The sequence below is a fragment of the Vigna unguiculata genome, chromosome 2 (genome assembly GCF_037176805.1).
Source record: "Vigna unguiculata cultivar grain cowpea cultivar isolate G323 ecotype 2 chromosome 2, ASM3717680v1, whole genome shotgun sequence".
Lineage (NCBI taxonomy): Eukaryota > Viridiplantae > Streptophyta > Magnoliopsida > Fabales > Fabaceae > Vigna > Vigna unguiculata.
In genome coordinates this window covers 32,065,316-32,083,840 of record NC_140793.1, presented here as the reverse complement: position 1 = coordinate 32,083,840, position 18,525 = coordinate 32,065,316, and the positions used below count along the sequence as shown (strand labels likewise).

General features: G+C 33.3%; 1 protein-coding gene and 1 pseudogene across 1 annotated transcript; both read right to left on the bottom strand.

The window, feature by feature from the left end:
- Positions 1-6,140: 6,140 nt before the first annotated feature.
- Positions 6,141-7,573, bottom strand: LOC114173881 (putative galacturonosyltransferase-like 1 pseudogene; annotated as a pseudogene).
- An 8,220-nt stretch (positions 7,574-15,793) lies between these two features.
- LOC114173883 (uncharacterized) lies at positions 15,794-17,181 on the bottom strand. The gene is made up of 2 exons (XM_028058542.2): positions 17,042-17,181; positions 15,794-16,739 (listed from the first exon to the last, which is right to left on the bottom strand). The coding sequence occupies exon 2, from the start codon at positions 16,678-16,680 to the stop codon at positions 15,985-15,987; it is 696 nt and encodes a 231-aa protein (XP_027914343.1). The 5' UTR covers positions 16,681-16,739; positions 17,042-17,181; the 3' UTR covers positions 15,794-15,984.
- Between the last annotated feature and the right edge of the window lie 1,344 nt (positions 17,182-18,525).

The window sequence follows — 18,525 nt, the reverse complement described above, 5'->3', positions numbered from 1 at the left end:
ATAAAAAAGAATTTGATTTGAAAATTTAACTACTAAAAGAAATTGCTACTATAAATCTTAGATTAAGATCAAAATAAGATGTTTAGGTAGAGCTGTTAAAGTGGGTCAGAACCTGTGGATTAACCTATCTCACTACAAATTTGGATCGGTTTGAGTTGAAATTTTTTTACAAATGTCAGTACAGGTAAATTTTTGATCCGATCCACCAATAACTCGGCTCATCCAGGTTGAACCCGTGTTGAGCCGAGTTGGTGTATGATCATACACATTAATGGGTTGGCAAATGGAAACTTAATTTCAATTCCAAATAGATGGAGATAAAGAAGATGCTTTAATGCTTCAAGAGATGAAAATGTTTTGAATTTATCCATTCAAGACTCTAATATTATAGTTGGATAAGTGACAAGAATGTTTTGATCTTAGATAGTAATTTGTTTTTTTTTTTAAAAATTTTGTTTTGTACTGGAGTTTAACATCATTTTGGATTGTACTTAGATTGTATTGAAGTTTATTTAAATTTTTATCTGAATTATAATTTATGACTTAAAAAATATATATTTTATTTTAATTAAGTGGGCTAGCAAGCCAACTCGTTTAACTCATCAACTCAACTTCTTTAACTCATCAATCTGTGGTGGGGTTGGGTCAGATTCGAAGCTTTTTGGCTCGTTTACAAGTGAGCCGGGTTGGGTTGAGTCGGGTCGGGTCGGGCGATCCATTTTGACAGCTCTATGTTTAGGTATTGAAGCCCACTTCTGAATTTGGGTTGAAGCCCGGTTCTTATTTTGTTTTACAAACACATATGCCTAACAAAATGACACCATGTGCTTATGGGCCTAAAGATGGAGCCCTGAAGCCCTGAAGCAAGGTTGAAGGATGGCCAATAATTTTCAACCAACTCCAAAATGAGGTTCAAATTTATTATCACTGAAAATAGAAAACAAATGTTAGAAGGAGTGTATTATAGAATGTGCCACTAAAGTTCTTTAATTATAATTATCTTGTATTCGTATTAACGATTTATTAATACTATAAAACTGTTCTTGCAATCTTTTTATTATAGATGAAAAATAAGTTCAAACAACCATGATAGTCAGAAAGAAGAAACCGCTGGCATGTACCTAAAATGGGTTTGGTAACGTTTGTGTGTCTTTCATGTGATAATCTTGCTCTTGATTCAATTTTCAGCTTCCAGAGGTTGAAGTCGCTTAGAACACAATTGTTGGTTCTAGCGGTGAAAGAAACAAACAACCAAAATCGATTGTAACACCTGTCGCTGTTGCTTTTGGTGTAAAAAACGAGATATGAACCACCACCCAACACATCTTCACAAAGAAATTAAAAAAAAAAAAACGATAAAGTAATCAAAAAATTAATGTTGTTTTTGAAGTAATCCACATTTGCTTCCGAGAAATTCAATTAACATGTGTCTTAACTTCGTTTGCCTCATTAGTTCGAACCGAAATTTTAGGGAGTTTGTTCATCTCAATGGTACATCTCATTTTCTTTCATTTTCCGTCTCTTACTAGTCATGTGCTACTTTCTCGATCCCTTTATTTCTCCATCTGTATTTAATGTTCATGCAAAACAGATAATTAATTTGACCATATAATATAAAACCATTGTGATACCATGCTTTTCATATTTAATTTACAACACCATAGTAATCCGCGTAACCCATGTTCTGTATTGCGTAGAAATTTAGATACATGAACGAGTTGACTTAAAAATTAAAATAAGGCATGCCTAAATATTTCTGTGGACTCATTGCACTTTTTAATGTCTCGGCATCTTCCTTTTGTTTGAACTTCTAGTCTCTTACATCGTCCGGTCGCTGAAACTAGCATGCTACTTCATCTAGGATCTAGAACAAAAAAAAATACGCCAAAAATTTGTACTCTAATAATTTCCATGGTTAAAGTAAGAGAGCAGATTTGAATCAAGTAGTATGGTTGACTTAATGAAAACTTTGAGTATACCATGTGGACTTCTTCCAAGTTTGCAACACTAATTAAATAAAAATAAAAGTAAAAACGTCATTTAAAATAATCCAGCGAAGGAATCAGATGGTTTTGACTGCATTATGTCATCTACAATAGAAAAACATGTATTATACTCTTATAGTTTAAAAAAAAATTGTTAAAAAGTAAAGTTTAAACATAATTAATCTTTCTAAACTAGCTTGTAAGATGATATTTGTATCCACTTGTATATTGTAGATTTATCTTATGTCTAATTATATTGATATAAGATATCTAATAGACATCTCACGTCGATGCATATACATCTTAAATGTGAAACTAGACATTAATGATATTTGATATAACGGTTACATGATAGGTCCAATAAACAATAAGTTTTTTGATAATGAGTAACACAATATGCTAAACAAAAAGAAAATCTCATTAGAATTGATTTTGGGTGGTTCACCTACCATATTAAGAAGTGGACTTTAAGTCTAATTCAATATTGCAAATTTAATTTTTAAGATGAGATTTGCTCATACTTATATATTATAGAGACAAAGTTAAACACTATATAAGAGTGAAGGCCCATAACCTTATTTCGTAAGCTTTTAGATTAAAAGTTGTATCAAATATGTAAAATTAATGTTACAGAATCATAACCACATATTTATGTAAACTCAACATAAACTTTTCTTATATAAAATTTCCAACATAGATATTGAGTAATGAAAAAATTATTATAGTTATTCTCACTCAAACTATCGTAATTGTTATAGTCATATGGCAATTTAAATTACATAATTACTTATATTTTAGAATTGTTGCAACCGTTAAAGTGAATGTGACGGTGAGATATGCACATAGGCATGGGTAGCATCACTGGTTCCACGAGACACGACGACTAACGTGGCACATTAGATATTAGCTTTCTATTAATGTTTCTATCTGCCATTTGCATGTTCTCGCAAAGCTTACCAAATTAATTTTACTTTTATTTTTTATTATTCAATCTAGGTACAGTGACTTTTCACAAAAACATGTCTTTAGATATGGAACATTTATAACGGTTAAAGAAAACAAATATTATCTATCTTAGAAAAATGTTATTTTACTCGACCACTATTTGATAATTTGCATAAATATAAAATAATATTAAAACAATTATTTTTTATATTTTTAGAAGAAAAAAAGGTTAAATAGTAACCAGAGATAATATCACGTCGTAATAAAAAAAAGGCTTAAATACATTTTTGGTCCTTATTTTCGTAGTATTTGTTGCGAATGGTAATCATTTTCACATAATGTTTAAAATGGTCCTCATTTTTACCGAATGTTTAGAATGGTCCTCATTTTCGCAATTCGTGTTTTATTTGGTCATTTTCTGTAACGCCGTTTAAATCATTAACGGAGCATTGTACATGTGACACGATCTGTATTAGGGTGTATTACGTGTAATGTACAGGTGGCTTAATTAGATATTTGGGGATAAATAAGTGAGCTAGGGTTTTGGTAGGGAATGTTTGGGCAGTTGGTGAGTTTTGGCAATCTTGTTCCTCCATTCCCAATTGGTATTGCTGCAATCTTCTTCTTCCTGCAATCCCATCCCATTATATAGGTATGTTACGGTCCCAATCTTCTTCCTTTACCTCTGGTTGTAATCGTTGGAGGCAACCGTGTTGTATCACTTCTTCGTGCACTATTAGTGGTTCAACGAGAAATGAATTAACCCCGATTTGTAGTTGCAGAGAGATGGTTGCTTTGAGGATGGCAAGAACTCCAAAGAATATTGGTAGAAAATTTTGGGTACAATCTATTTTTATTTTTGTGTTAATAATAAATTGGTTTTAATTTTTGGTTGATTGATTTACAGAGTGTGTGCTTGTAATAATGTGGGTTTTGTAATAATGTGGGCTGCAACTTTTTCAAATGGTGGTGTTGATGAAAAGGATGTCATCATCATGACACAAATGAGGCAGATTAATGATTTGGAAAAGGATGTCCACTTCAATTTCACCTTCCACTTCAACATCACTATTCAGACCAATACAAACCCTAATACAAACCGTGCCACCTGTACAATGTTCCGTTAATGATTTAAACGGCGTTACAGAAAATAACCAAATAAAACACGAATTGCGAAAATGAGGACCATTCTAAACATTCGGTAAAAATGATGACCATTTTAAACATTTTGTTAAAATGAGGACCATCCGCAACAAACACTACGAAAATAAGGACCAAAAAATATTTAAGCCTAAAAAAAAAAAATTGGCAAGTGTCCTGTTATCTTACCTTTTTCAGTACCGTACAAGTGAGCAATTTCTTTACCTTATTTTTCAGGTTGTCCCCTTAAAGCACCAGTAGTAATAACTTTAACGATGAAAATACGATGCATTTTTTGTTTGGTTAAAGAAATGAGCAAGGAAAAATAAATTTTATATTCATTTTCCTTTTAATTTCAATTTCATTTTCATTTTTTTTTCATTTTAAACGGACAAAAACCAAAACATGAGATGAATGGAATTTAGACGCGTAGAGGCTTTTTAATGACGAATTAATGTTTACGTACATTCTGACATTGATTCCTCCGTGTGAAGATTTATAGTAGTACTTTTTTGTTTTTTCATTTAGTGAGAAAACTTGACTTTTGTTTCTATTTTTCACATTTATTCACCTATGTACGATTTGCTCATATGCTATTGACTATTCAACAATTTTTGATTTGAAAAGAGAATGCATAACCACCACGGTGCACACACTCTGCTCAGTATAATCAATGAACATTGGGTAGAAACAAGTTTATAGGACTAATTAATTGATTATCTTTATACCATGTTCTATGTTTGCAATTAGTTTTGTTCTAATGCAGTATTTACGTAACTTTTTTTCTCAGCACACGTCAAGTAATTAAGAGAAGTGTAAATGAAGAGGCTATGCATCTATAGTTTTAAAGTCAATTGTTATCTGAATTTTCAATTCAGAGAAATATAATTTCATATCATAGTAGTGAAAAGAATGACTTAAAGTACATTAATTCATGCATACGGTTGAGTTTAGCTTATGTAATCAGAATGACATCTTTTATATCATATATTAATTACTATTCTCAAAGATTCTACAATAATTTAGTTGGTTTTTGTGGAAATTCTTCACATAAGTGTTTTATTGTTTTTAAGTTGTAATAGTTAAGCTTAAAATGCTTGTATTTTAATCCAAGTGAAATGTAAGATTTCATTCAAATAAAACAATGTTCTACGCTGAACTGCTAAACATCATAACAGCATTAACATTACGAGGTTTTCATGTGGGTCACATGGAGGAAAAGTAATAGCAGACGCATGCATATGAGCAGAAAAAACTGTGGAAAATAAAAAATCAAATATTAGAAGATATTGGGGTAAGTCAAATAAATGTTGGTATGCTCTTTTGTTAATTTTTCCAAGTTATATAGTTTCTCTTTCTTTTTTGGTTAAAGGGAGGGGGTGGTTTTTATTTATTAATTGCTAAATGGAAGTGCGTGAAACTTTATAATTGACTAAATAGAGTGTCTCTCTGAGTGATTACTTATTTGTAGCAGCAAATGACTCCAATTTAGACGCATAGATGATTCCATGTTAAAGATTTTGCACCACCAAAAAGAAGATACAGACAATCATAATCAACCTAGTCAAAACCTCGAAAAGCAATGTTGGTCTTTGGGCAGACAATAGAAGAGGAAAGAGTGATGATTCAGTTGGAGAAGAAAAATATCCAAAATACAAGGCACGATCCTTTTCAGATCCGTAGCTACAATAAACCCAACCTCACCGACACAACACATCCTTTTCAATTTTCCTCTCGCACTGGCAACCACTGTTGAAGTTGGTTAACGAGTCTCATGATTGTTTCTCACTCCCATTTCACACACGTAATACATAACACCAATTTCGTAAACAGCCACTAACAACAAAAAATTGCAATCTCACATGTAGGGGTAAAAAAGGGCACAGAAGTAGTGAAGAAAAAGAAGAAGAAACTGCATTAAAATAAAAACTCTGGCATTGGGGTGATTTCGGTGTTAGTAGTTACAAGACGTAACGGTAAAAGTAGTATTTGAGTGGCTGAAAAGAAAAAAAGTGGAGGGTATATGTACCTGGCTGTACATGTACAGTGTAAGATCAACACGGCCGTGGCATGGGGCCGCACACGGCGAGGAAGGAGCGACTCCGGCGCCAGCTCCCGGGGACAACCAATATACGACACCACCGCTAAATCAAAACTACTTCCGCAAAGCAAAAAAAAATAAAAATGTACTATTGTACTACTGCGCTGCTAATAATGATAATAAAAATGGTTGTGGCGGGCTAGGCTTCGAGAGCGAAAGGAGTTTGGAGAAGATCGTAGGGAGCCCATAGGGCATCCAAGGGGCAAGGGCGGTTGGCGTCGAGGCGGGCCCAGGGTTTTCCCTTCCCACTCCAATGCAGGAGGCTCACCGGGCCTGGATGCAAGTCTCTGCAGAGGCCGCGGAAGTTATCCCCGCCAAGCCCATGCTGGTTCCACCTGTGATCCACCGGGCCTATGTTGCCCGCGAAAACGAGTAGAAACGGCGGAAGGGAGCCCAGCTCGTAGATCCGCATTCTCTTCTGGAGCTCCATCCACTCCTCGATCTTCCTAGTGTAGTCGCCGGCCCGCCAGCGTTGCAAATCAATCACCATGACGCCGGTGTTGAAGTAGCAGGGCCTTCGGCCCGCGAAGGTGAGGGAGAGAGAGGGGTTGGACCAGAAGGAGGGGGTGAAGTAGGCGCTGAAGTTGGCTTTGCAGTATTCGGGCGCGGCGAGGACGGTGCTGTTGCTGTTGTCGTTTCCGAGTGGGGTGGCGGCGAGTTTGGCGATGTCGTCGACGAGGACGAGGTCGGAGTCGAGGTAGACGATTTTGCGGACGGAGGAGGGGAGGAGGTTGGCGAGGTAGTTACGGGCGTAGTTGAGGGGGCAATCGAGAGCGGAGCGGATGGAGGTGGAGATGAGGCCGGCAACTTGGCGATCGTTGAAGGGGTAGATTTGGAAATTGAGATATGGGAAGGAATTGGAGAGGGTGCGGTTGAGGAGGGCGGAGGAGGAAACTCTGGAGGCGGCGGTGACGAAGTGGAAGATGACGTTTTCTGGACAGGAGGAGTGCTGGAGGACGGAGAGGATCGCCGCCATGGACCCCCGGAGGTAGGTGATGTCCAGTGTCATGGCCACGTGAACTGCCGCGTCCCAACACGTGTGGGTGTGTTCCGGCTCGGCGGTGGCACAGGTGGGGGAGTTGTAGAATTTGGGTGCTTGTTTGAAGTGTTGCTGTCGATGTTGGGTGATGGCAGCGGCATGAGTGGAAATGATAAGGATGAAGCAGAAACCTATTAATGCAGATGAATTGAGTGCATTAGTAGAAGCCATGATCTCTCTTAATGAAACTCTGATGATTGATCCAAGGTTTTATCCACAACTACCATCACAGAGAAAAAGTACTCTGTGTGTGTGTGTGAGACAGAGAGAGAATATGAATATGATATAACAAATCCTCTTCTACTCTACTACAATACTACAACTACCATTTTCTCTCTCTATGCCTTTCTTGCCTTGCCTCCTTCTCCACCCAAATTTGAAGTTCCTTCAGAAATACCTGTCTTTTATGCATACTCATTCATCTTCTCTGTTACTCTCCTTCGCCATACCATAGTTTTACACCCACTTAATTTTACTCTCCATCTTTCAAGTGTACCCAAAAATGTTACTTTCTGTTCGACATAACTTTTCTATTTAAATTAACCATGGAATTAATAAACTTACTCCTTCTTTGGTCAAACTTGTGATTATTTATGAAATATTGATTCGAAATCAGTATTTTTCTTACTTTTTTATTTATTTCCCATTAAAAAGCAGCTGAAATTATACATACTTTAAAATGAAATATTCACTGTGCGCACTTTGTGAATACAGAAGATGGAAAAGGTTTATTTTCTTTTTTCTAGCAAGTGTAAAACAAGAACAAAACATAAACCTGTATCATATACTTATATATGACGATGATTATATAATAATAGCAATATGAAGTATAGTGGAGAAGTCTCAATGCACTTGAGATATTCTCTTGGTCTCGAAGTTTTGAACCTTGGGATAAATTATTTTCCATCGATGTATGTAGGCTTAAATACTTTTGTTGTCCTCATTTTCGTAGTATTTGTTGCAGATTATACTCATTTTGACAGAATATTTAAAATGGTCCTCATTTTTACCGAATGTTTAAAATGGTTCTCATTTTTGTAATTTGTATTTTATTTGGTCCTTTTCTATGACGCCGTTTAAATCATTAACCGAACATTGTATAGGTAACACAGTTTGTATTAGTAATGATTTAAACGGCACCATAGAAAAAGACCAAATAAAACACGAATTGCGAAAATGAAGACATTTTAAACATTCGGTAAAAATGAGGACCATTTTAAACATTCTGTCAAAATGAGGACCATCCGCAATAAATATTATGAAAATGAGGACCGAAAATATTTAAGCCATACATATAAAAACCATGATATATTTGAATACTTAAAGTGTCTTGTTCAATTTTAAAGTAATATTTCCGTACTTTATATATTATGAAATCGTCCTATAATATAAAATTTTTAACAATACACCTAGACGAAGAAAATTTACATATTTTATTCATCATTCTAAACAAATAAAACTTACATATTTTATTCATCATTCAATAGGAAGGGTATTTCTAAAACGGAGATTATCCGTTTAACCCTTCTGTAATAAACCTTAGTTATGTGTTTTTATTTATTTATTTTTATTTTTAACTATTTTAATGTATGCTCTTTCATTTCAAATACTTGCATAATTATTAGGAAACTTATTAAACATTCTTGTGTTAATAAAATATAAAGCTATTTGGTTATACTGCATTTTATATCAGTATGTTACTTTATTTGTAAGAAATATTAAAACATAAACATAAAACTAAAACTAATCAATACTTTGAAACAATAAACAACTTATAGCATGTAGAAGTGAAAAAGAAAAGAAAAAGAAACCCTGTGATTGAGGAATTGGGATGCACAAAAAAGTAGTCACTTCCTCTGAGGGGGCATTTGGTAACATTACTAAAAAGTTTAGCCACCACCTTTTTGTTCAATGGGCCTATTGCAAATGGCTTCACAGACTAGCCACGTTACGTGAAAAAAACCCCAACATTGTGCCACATGAACATCAAATGTCAAGTAAAATACAAGGAATTTTTTCTAAGAAAAAAAGAGCCAAAGAAAAGTTGTTTTGGTGTTGTTTAATTTCAAAGGGAAAGGGACATGGAAGCTAGAGATATCGTAGGGCAAGGACTACACAGTAACCACTTATCTTTTTTCTCTATATTCTGACCTATTTCTGCACCTTTCCTTCATTACTTCCATCACCAAGTACAGGTTTTTTCGCATATCTTTTACAAATTTGCCTACATTTTTAATGGATAAGTCGAAAAAATATTATTGTTTATGTAATAAGTCGTCTATAGTTACGACGACTTCAACTTTAAATGTACATATAAATTATCAGTATAGAATATTTTTTCAAAACATTTAAGTCGTCATGATTCCATACAATTTAACATTTTTATATTTTTACATAAATTGAAATTATTATTACTCCTAACGAATCTCGTACAAACCGATACATTTAAGTCAAAATTGTTATGATTCTTGACAACTTATTTCATAATCAATAATATATTTTTGACGTGTTCATTCTCGTAATATTTTGATTCTAGATAGGTTAAAAAAAAAACAAATCTATGAAAGCCTACTATTTATATTTTCTTCGAGACTTTATAAAAGTGGCACCTAGAAAATCTTTCACAAAATTAAAACTGTCTGGTGTTCATGTCTGATCCAAATAAACATATAGTGGATTTTTAATTAACATTATAATTTTTACTTTCAAAAAGACAAAACACATATTATTAAAATCTGCAAAAGGGGAAAATATAAGTTATAGTAATCACTGATGTCAAGATACAAAGATAGAAATTAAAAATCCTTTTTTTTTTTCAAATTTTGATATTTGTATGAACTTCACCTGTAGTTATTGCAGTGGAGTGATGATGTTAGTATGTTGTCTTTATCTGAACACTTGTTGCACTAAACCTGGCCAAGTTACCAATTCAATTTGTTCTACAATATTCTTCTATACATGTGTCAACTTTTAGTAACTAAAGAAAAGTCACAAATTAACCCTTTAGATGAAGTGAGTGAAAAAAAATTGACATGTCTGTCTTAAAAAACTTCTTTGTCGGCGTGTTTAAAAAATACGATAAGAACAATTAATGTGGTCCAAAACTTGGGATGAACTCGTAAACCGTGACATGTTTTCTATATACAACTGTATAAACCGAATTCCCGTTTACGTGCACAAATTCAAACTCAGGTTTAAAAGCAATGCGTAAATTGTTGAGGTGCCAAATTGTGTGTACGTGATACACCACACGTGTGCATAGAGTTTCCCAATTCAGGTAAAATGGTGTTTGGGAGCAGAGATTCAATCTATAGATTTAGATGAAGTCTTTGTTTAAAGATTAAGAATTTTGCATTTTGCCATATCCTAATGGTCAACCCTATAAGATAGGTTCCTGTATATGGAACTGGATTTGAATTAAGAAGGTCCTAAATAAAGCATAATTTTATTTATCTATGGTTACGAAACAGTTAATGAATAAATTGACAAGTTAGGTATTATCTATTAGTTATTTTTTTCATTTTTTTCTTTAATCAATTCATTGGTTTACTTGATGGTAGTACGTAATTAAAAGTTGGGTTAAATACGTGATGTTTTAACTTTCGCTAAAAATTAAAATTAATTCATTTTTGAAATTTTGATCAAATTTAGTCTTTCAACTTTACAATTACGTGAATTTAATTTTTTTAACCAAATTGGTTAAATTCAGTTTAAGTTTAGTTGACGTTTTAAACGTGTTTTATTATAGTATTTAAGTTGTTTCATAGTATTTGATATTTTGATACAATTTAGTCTTTCAACTCTAGAACTGTGTAAATCTAATCTTTTTAACCAAACTGGTTAAGTTTGGTTTAATTAATGTTTTAAATTTGCTTCATTGTAGTATTTAAATTGTTTACACAGTTTAACACATTTTTATTTCAATATTAATTAAGAAATTATCATGAAATATATTTGAAATATTAAATAAATTTAATAATATTTGGTTAAAAAGAAATTAAATTCACACGGTGTGAAAATCTAAGAGATTAAATTTGACTAAAATTTCAAAAAAAAAATTATTCTAATTTTCATTAAAAGATAAAGAACAAAAACATATTTAACCCTTAAAAATTTAATTTCGTAGTCGTTAGTCTAATTTAATGATTTATAAATTTATTATGCGGTGATTAATGATTTGGTTACTATATAAACTCACGTTACATGGTCATCGTGCAGTTTTTTTTTTCTTATAGTTTGATACCTTTCTTTGATTTTAAGTTTGTTAACATAAATTTATATTCTTTTGGTAAAATTCAAATTTCCACCAAAAGCTATTCTTAAATTTTAACATACCTTAAAAAGTAAAATACATATGGAGATCTTACACCATTTTTATCCATCCAATGTAGTTGTCGGTGATAATGAAGTTTCAGAAATGTAATATATTACGATTCAAATAACTTATTTACTTGACTACTATTTAAATTTAGAATTCTTATTCTTATCTGATCATTTTTCTTTTCTTCAATAAATAAAAATATTTATTAATGTTGATGGAGAACATTTTATTGGACTTTTCTTTTATGACCGGTAATCGTACATTTGACAAAAAGACCACATATCATACTTTTTCTTTAGAATTTTATTTTTATTTGAAATTAAAAAGGCCGTAAATATAAAAGTGCTGATTATTTGAATTTGAAACTGCTACTGGTTACTAAAAACAATAAAATTTAAACTTGGGAACTAAATTTTATAATACCATTTATTTAAAAAATAAAGAGTTTGTGTGGTACGCACGCACACTTAAATTGACCATGTGGAAGATTGGGGAAGAGGCATGGTAATACCATTATGTTTGGTAGCCCAAAGAATAAATTGGCCCCACTTCTTAATAAATGAGGATTGACTTTTAGTTCAAAAAAATAAAAACCTTGATTTTCATTTTCTGTGTCTTGTTTGTTTCTGCCAACCTTGGCCCAAATCCATCTTCAGCCTCAATTATTTTAAATGTGAATCACGCCAAGGACTTCCTTTTACAATTCAACATCTATAAATTTGCTTCACATACTGTGGAGATATTTTTTTCTTCAATAACAACCATTTTATGTCAAAGCAACGTTGAGTATATTATGAAATATTGATTTATGAAACTTTCCAACTATAAAGCTAAATCAAGTTTTTGATACAATAATTTGTCTGAGTCACTCTTTAAAATTAACATTTGGTTCCTAATTTAAGTTATTCAACTTTCTCATTTTTTTTCTTAACATGAAATTTAGATTTCAACATGTAATTACTGAATAAGATCATGCAATTAATAAAATAAGTTATCATCTACAAAAGATATTTTATTAATAAGATATAATAGAGTTTTTTTATTTTTTTGTTCGGATTAATTAAAATATTAATAAAATATATTTTCATGAATATATAAAAAAGAAAAGAGCATATGATACAAAAGCTTCAAATATCCTAGTTTGAGGTCTCAATACTCATTAATTATAACAGATAGACTTTTTAGTCAGAATTTAATTTTATTCCAAGTCATAATATATAAATTTAGTATTACAAATTACATAAATAAAAATCGAATTGATGAAATTTAGCATATGTTATCAATTAGAAGTATCGCACGCGTATCTTTTGTGCTTCAAAAGTATGTTGGAAAATTTTCCATAGTTAACTCAGACGTACCATCAGAAAATTTGTTCACGAAATAATAAATGTAAAAAATCACAAACAAACTTCAGATACATCAAACAAAATACAAAACAAAAAACATACGTGATTATTTACCCTTGTTTGTGTTAAAATTACTGCTTAATCCAAGCAATATTTTTTTATATGGGCCAACCTAGATTTAATTTCCTTAAACTTCTTTAACAGCGAATCTTGCGTATAAAAAAAATCACTAAAAGAGCTCGTTAGATTTTTATTGAAATTAATTAACAAAATTAATAAATAAGTCATAACAATAGCATGATTATAAAAATGAACTCTTTAATCAGATTAAATAATCTGAAAATGAAAGTTTGATGCTGAAAATTAATTTGATTGATACTGATAATAAGAACAAGAAACAAGAAAAGTCATCAGATTAAATACTGTAATTATCAATCATAACATGTGAAGAAAAAAACTTAGTTATCTACTTCTGAACTAATGAAAATTGAAATGTAAGGATTTGCTTTAACAGTCTGTCTTCATTATAGTTCCATCTTTAACCCAAGTAATTAATTGGGATTAGGAACTTTGAACTACACAAAAATAAACCCGTCTTTTAGCCTCTCTAGCATCTTATTAACAGTTTTTCATTTTTTTCATATTAAATAAACCTTCAACCATTATCTGTAAACCAATATTCACCCTTACTACCACACCATTGTATCAGTAACCTTATGTCTGTCGAAGCTTCTTAGAACAAAAGCTTTGCCCTATGATTCCATGAATAAAAAGGTGAAATTTTAAAATTTGAAATAAAAAATAAAAATGCAGAAGAGAAAAGAAAACATTGCCCTCCTGTTTTGAAAAGTATGCTTTTCTTTCCACTTTCTCTTTAATCTATTTTCCCACCCAGTTACGTTCTCTTCTCCAAACATTCCAATAAAAACCATAGAACCTCCAAAGTTCGTTGGCCAAAATCCAAAACAAAATAATTATACGTAAAAACAATGATATCTGATGGAATTATTTACAAGCAAGTTAACTAAATGCTCAGATCACATAAAAGAGTATACCCCTAACAATTTTTGTAAGTCAATTATACAACATTTTTGTAATATTAGAAGTCGTGTACAACTTTCACAAAATGTCGTGTGGGTTATACGACTTCCAATTGGAAGTCGTTAGGGACGTACGACTTCGGTTTGTAATGGTTTACATGGTATAGTTTTCCTTGCGTAGCCATTACAGATGAAAGTTTCCTTACAGAAAAGCATGAATGTAGACCTAGTGATTTGTATAAACAATGTCCTTTAACCAAATAATCCTCTGCAAAAGTCATAGCGTACTTTTTATTATTAATTAAAAAGAGAGATAAATGGCTTGACATGAGCCATTCCTGCATGATAATAACTTTTTGTGTGGTCGATGCCTTTTATGGCCTAATTGCAGTAGTATGGTAGTGACCATTTTGATTATAAAATTATAATATATGCATAGCTTCTTTATATCTTCGCTTGAATTTCCATGACAATTCCTGGTAAAGTTTATATGATAGCCACTAAAATATCTTACCATGTTTTTCCTCCTTTTTTTCCACACAGTATAGACACACGGAGTACTATCGAGAAAAGTCTATGCTTTGCATACTAATAGCGAGCTGATGGGGACGGGTTTTAGATGACAGCCACTAAAAATTTTGCTATCCTTTTCAGTGACTATCGAGTAAATATTATGTATATTCATGTATTCCGTGGACTTGTTCCAGCAAGGTAATCGACTTCCAACATGCATTCAAACTGAAGTCGCAAAGTCAACCCAAGGTTAATACATCAAGTCCTTGCTTGAACTAGTGGTACATTCTAGTTCAAAGAAGTAAGTCGCTTAAATGACTAATCAATATTCAAACCACACCTTGTTAGAGAAGCAAGAATCTCTACCAAGTGGCCACTATCTATCTGCTCATGCAAGGAGCAGTTGTCAGAAACACAACAATTAGAATATCACTTTTTTCTGTTGGCAGTAAAATGTCTAGTAAAATTATTGTTAAGCATTTCTACTGAAAGGATATTAAAGAAAGAAATAGACAACTAGAGAAATAACTTTTTTGTTACTTTAGTGATTTTTATCTGTATATAACTTATCATGTCTTAATTTTGGGATTGAATTATCATCTTTTCTTGATTATTAATGACTAAAATTTAATATCTTTTATTTTTGATGTTGGTAATTTTACTTACTATGGAAGTTGTATACCCACACGACTTCTAATATGACAAGAATGTTGATGAATTGACTTACAAAAATCATTAGGAGTATACATCTTCTATGTTTAAAATCGTGATCCCCGCTGCATGAATAGATTCGTAATATAATTTGAAAACCTGCTTGTGGTGAAAAATTACCCAGATTTGTAAAAAAATTCAGAATCTTTAAAACATCCAACAGTTTCCATTTTTTTGAAACCAGACACCCTCAATTTGACGGTAGGAAGGAGGCAAATAGCATGGAAAATTGCAGCTATCAATCACAGATTCACAATAACTCTCAAATAATGAGATGTGGTACAAAAAGCAAAAGTCTTGCTGCTAAAGACCATGCTACAGTAGTGAAGCTACCAACTATTCTTGTTCCTTCCTAGTAAGGGGCATGTTATGATAAACTTTTTTACTAACATTTCTAGAAGACGAAAAGAACAGGAAAATGGAATTAGGTTTTCCATATACTAAAAATTAGTTTCTGGGAAAGTTAAAAATTAACTATTGGAGAAGCAAATATGTGAAAACGGCTATAATATTAACTTATACACAGTAATTTTAACACTAGAAAAATTAATTTCATTTTTTCTTCTAAAAATACTCAAGGAGGAGATTATTTAAACTTCACGGCTATGTGAACCTACTACCAAAGAACATGGTATGACTTGAGAGAAGCTACTAAAAGACAGTAAAACTGCAGGCAGGTCATAAAGATCAAACAGGTACAATTCAAGTTCACCGGATGCTTATGATACAGTTAATACGAGTCAAACAGGTAGCAGCATTCCCAAACATAGAATTCCCTCTTCAATCGGCTAAAATATTTACACATAACTCCTCAAGAGGTATTGTAACGTCGACACAAATGCATTACCACACAAAAATAACAGTAAGGAGGACAAGAAACCCAATCAACATAAGCAGATTCTTCAAAACATTGTCTTCCTGCCGCTGCACTTGGCCACCAGTTGCCTGATGATACCCCCGTGCGCCCCCTCCGTGAAAGCTATTAAAACCAAAGGGATAACCAGAAGTTGTCCCATAGACAGTGGCATCCTGAAAGCCATGGAAATGAATGTTGAGCAGTGATGGGATAAACCCAGCAAAAGCGGTGGAAAGTGTGAAGTTCCCAAATCTGGCAGTTGCCATGGGAATGAACCCTCCCATGAGTCCAAACCCATAACTCCCGAAAGGGTTAGCCTCGGGAGGAGGTGGGGGCGGCGCAGTTTGCGGCCTCTGCCCCGAAGGACGGTGGGGGATCTCCATTCCAGGATATGATTTGGTCCTGGGATCAGTCTGTGTTTTGCCCCTTCCATAAAGAGGCACCAATTTCTCCTCCTGCACAAGGGCCTTGCAAACAGGGCACTCCTGAGAATGGGAATGATGATGGAGCCACCTATAAAGGCATGGCCAACAGAATAGGTGACCACAGAGAGTGATCACGGGCTCTTGCGCCAAATCGAAGCATATGTTGCATTCGAAATCACCAGCATCGTTTGAACTGTTACCCGAGCATGACGGGCTCGGAGCAGACGCTCTCGTTGATTCCCCAAAACCACTCGTCATTTGCCTAATCCCTCACTCAGATCTTCACAAATAAAATCAATTACAATGCCAACCAAACCCTACAATGTCACCCAGAAAATCATCATAACGCTATATCACATCATCGTCACCGACAAGACCGTACTAAAATACAAATCAGCGAATTGTACTAAGATCTAAAATTAATCAATAGAAGAATCGACGGATAAATCTAGAGATTGAACGTGGAAATTAGCGGAACGAGAAAACGAAAAAAAAAAAAAAAAAAAACATGAAACAGGATTCAAAAAGAGAAGAGATGCAGATCTGGTCTCAGAATATGAAAATAGAAAATTATAAACATGAATTGACACTGAAATAAGATCTCAAAAGATGAACTTACAATTTGGTCGAGGGAATGACAAATGGCTGGGAAAGGCACAAGAATTGTGATAGAAAAGTAAATCCTGCGTCTCAAAGCCCCAAATTTGGTTCTTACCGAAAACCTCGTGGAAGGTTCCAGGTTCTCTACGTGCTTTCTTCTATTTGCTCGTTTATTAATTAATTAATTAATTTATTAATTTATTTATTTATTTATTCTAGTCTATTCTATCCATTATTCTATCGTATAAATGAGGGGCCTTCTCCCTGCACCTCCAACAGTTCTTCTGTACCCCAAAAAATACCTTTATACCCTTATTTATCATTTGTGCGAGTGGATAAAATTCGTTGGGACGCAGTAAATTTCATTTACTGCGTCACCAACCTCCTGCACCCCCAAAACTTCACTCTTAGTATTTTTCTCGTGTTTCGTTGTTCTCCATCCCAGTGCTTTTGCTCTCATTCTCTTCTCCGTGGTCCCTTAGAGTTTTTTCTGTTTGCTCCGTTTCATAAACAAGAAAACCCGTTTGACGAAAAAAGCAAAATTTACTGGAAACGGATTACAGAATTCGTTTCATACACTATGAAACGGATTCTGTAATCCGTTTCTTAAAAAAATTTGCAAATTTTTTTAGGAAACGGATTACAGAATCCGTTTCACAGTGTATGAGACGGATTCTGTAATCCGTTTCCTAAAAAAATTTGCAAATTTTTTTTTGAAACGGATTGTGGAATCCGTTTCGTGTTTATGAAACGGATTCTGTAATCCGTTTCATAAAAAAATTTGCAAATTTTTTTATGCAACGGATTACAAAATCCGTTTCATAACACTGTGAAACGGATTCCGTAATCCGTTTCCTAAAAAAATTTGCAAATTTTTTTAAGAAACGGATTACAGAATCCGTTTCACAGTGTATGAAACGGATTCCGTAATCCGTTTCATAAAAAAATTAATTTTTTTAAGAAACGGATTACAGAATCCGTTTCATAGTGTATGAAACGGATTCTGTAATCCGTTTCCAGTAAATTTTGCTTTTTTCGTCAAACGGGTTTTCTTGTTTATGAAACGGAGCAAACAGAAAAAACTCTAAGGGACCACGGAGAAGAGAATGAGAGCAAAAGCACTGGGATGGAGAACAACGAAACACGAGAAAAATACTAAGAGTGAAGTTTTGGGGGTGCAGGAGGTTGGTGACGCAGTAAATGAAATTTACTGCGTCCCAACGAATTTCATCCACTCGCGCAAATAATAAATAAGGGTATAAAAGTATTTTTTGGGGGTACAGAAGAACTGTTGGAGGTGCAGGGAGAAGGCCCCATAAATGATCACAGTGACTATGCAACTTGGCCCATTTCATTTTCTGCCAGTTTGGGCCATTGTGCATTACGATTAAAGAGGCCTTTTCCTCCTGCACCCCCACTCTTTTCCCTGTACGACCATAAAAGTTGTAATCCCCAAACTACCCTTAGTAAATTTATAATAAAAATCACTAAACCTCACTGTTT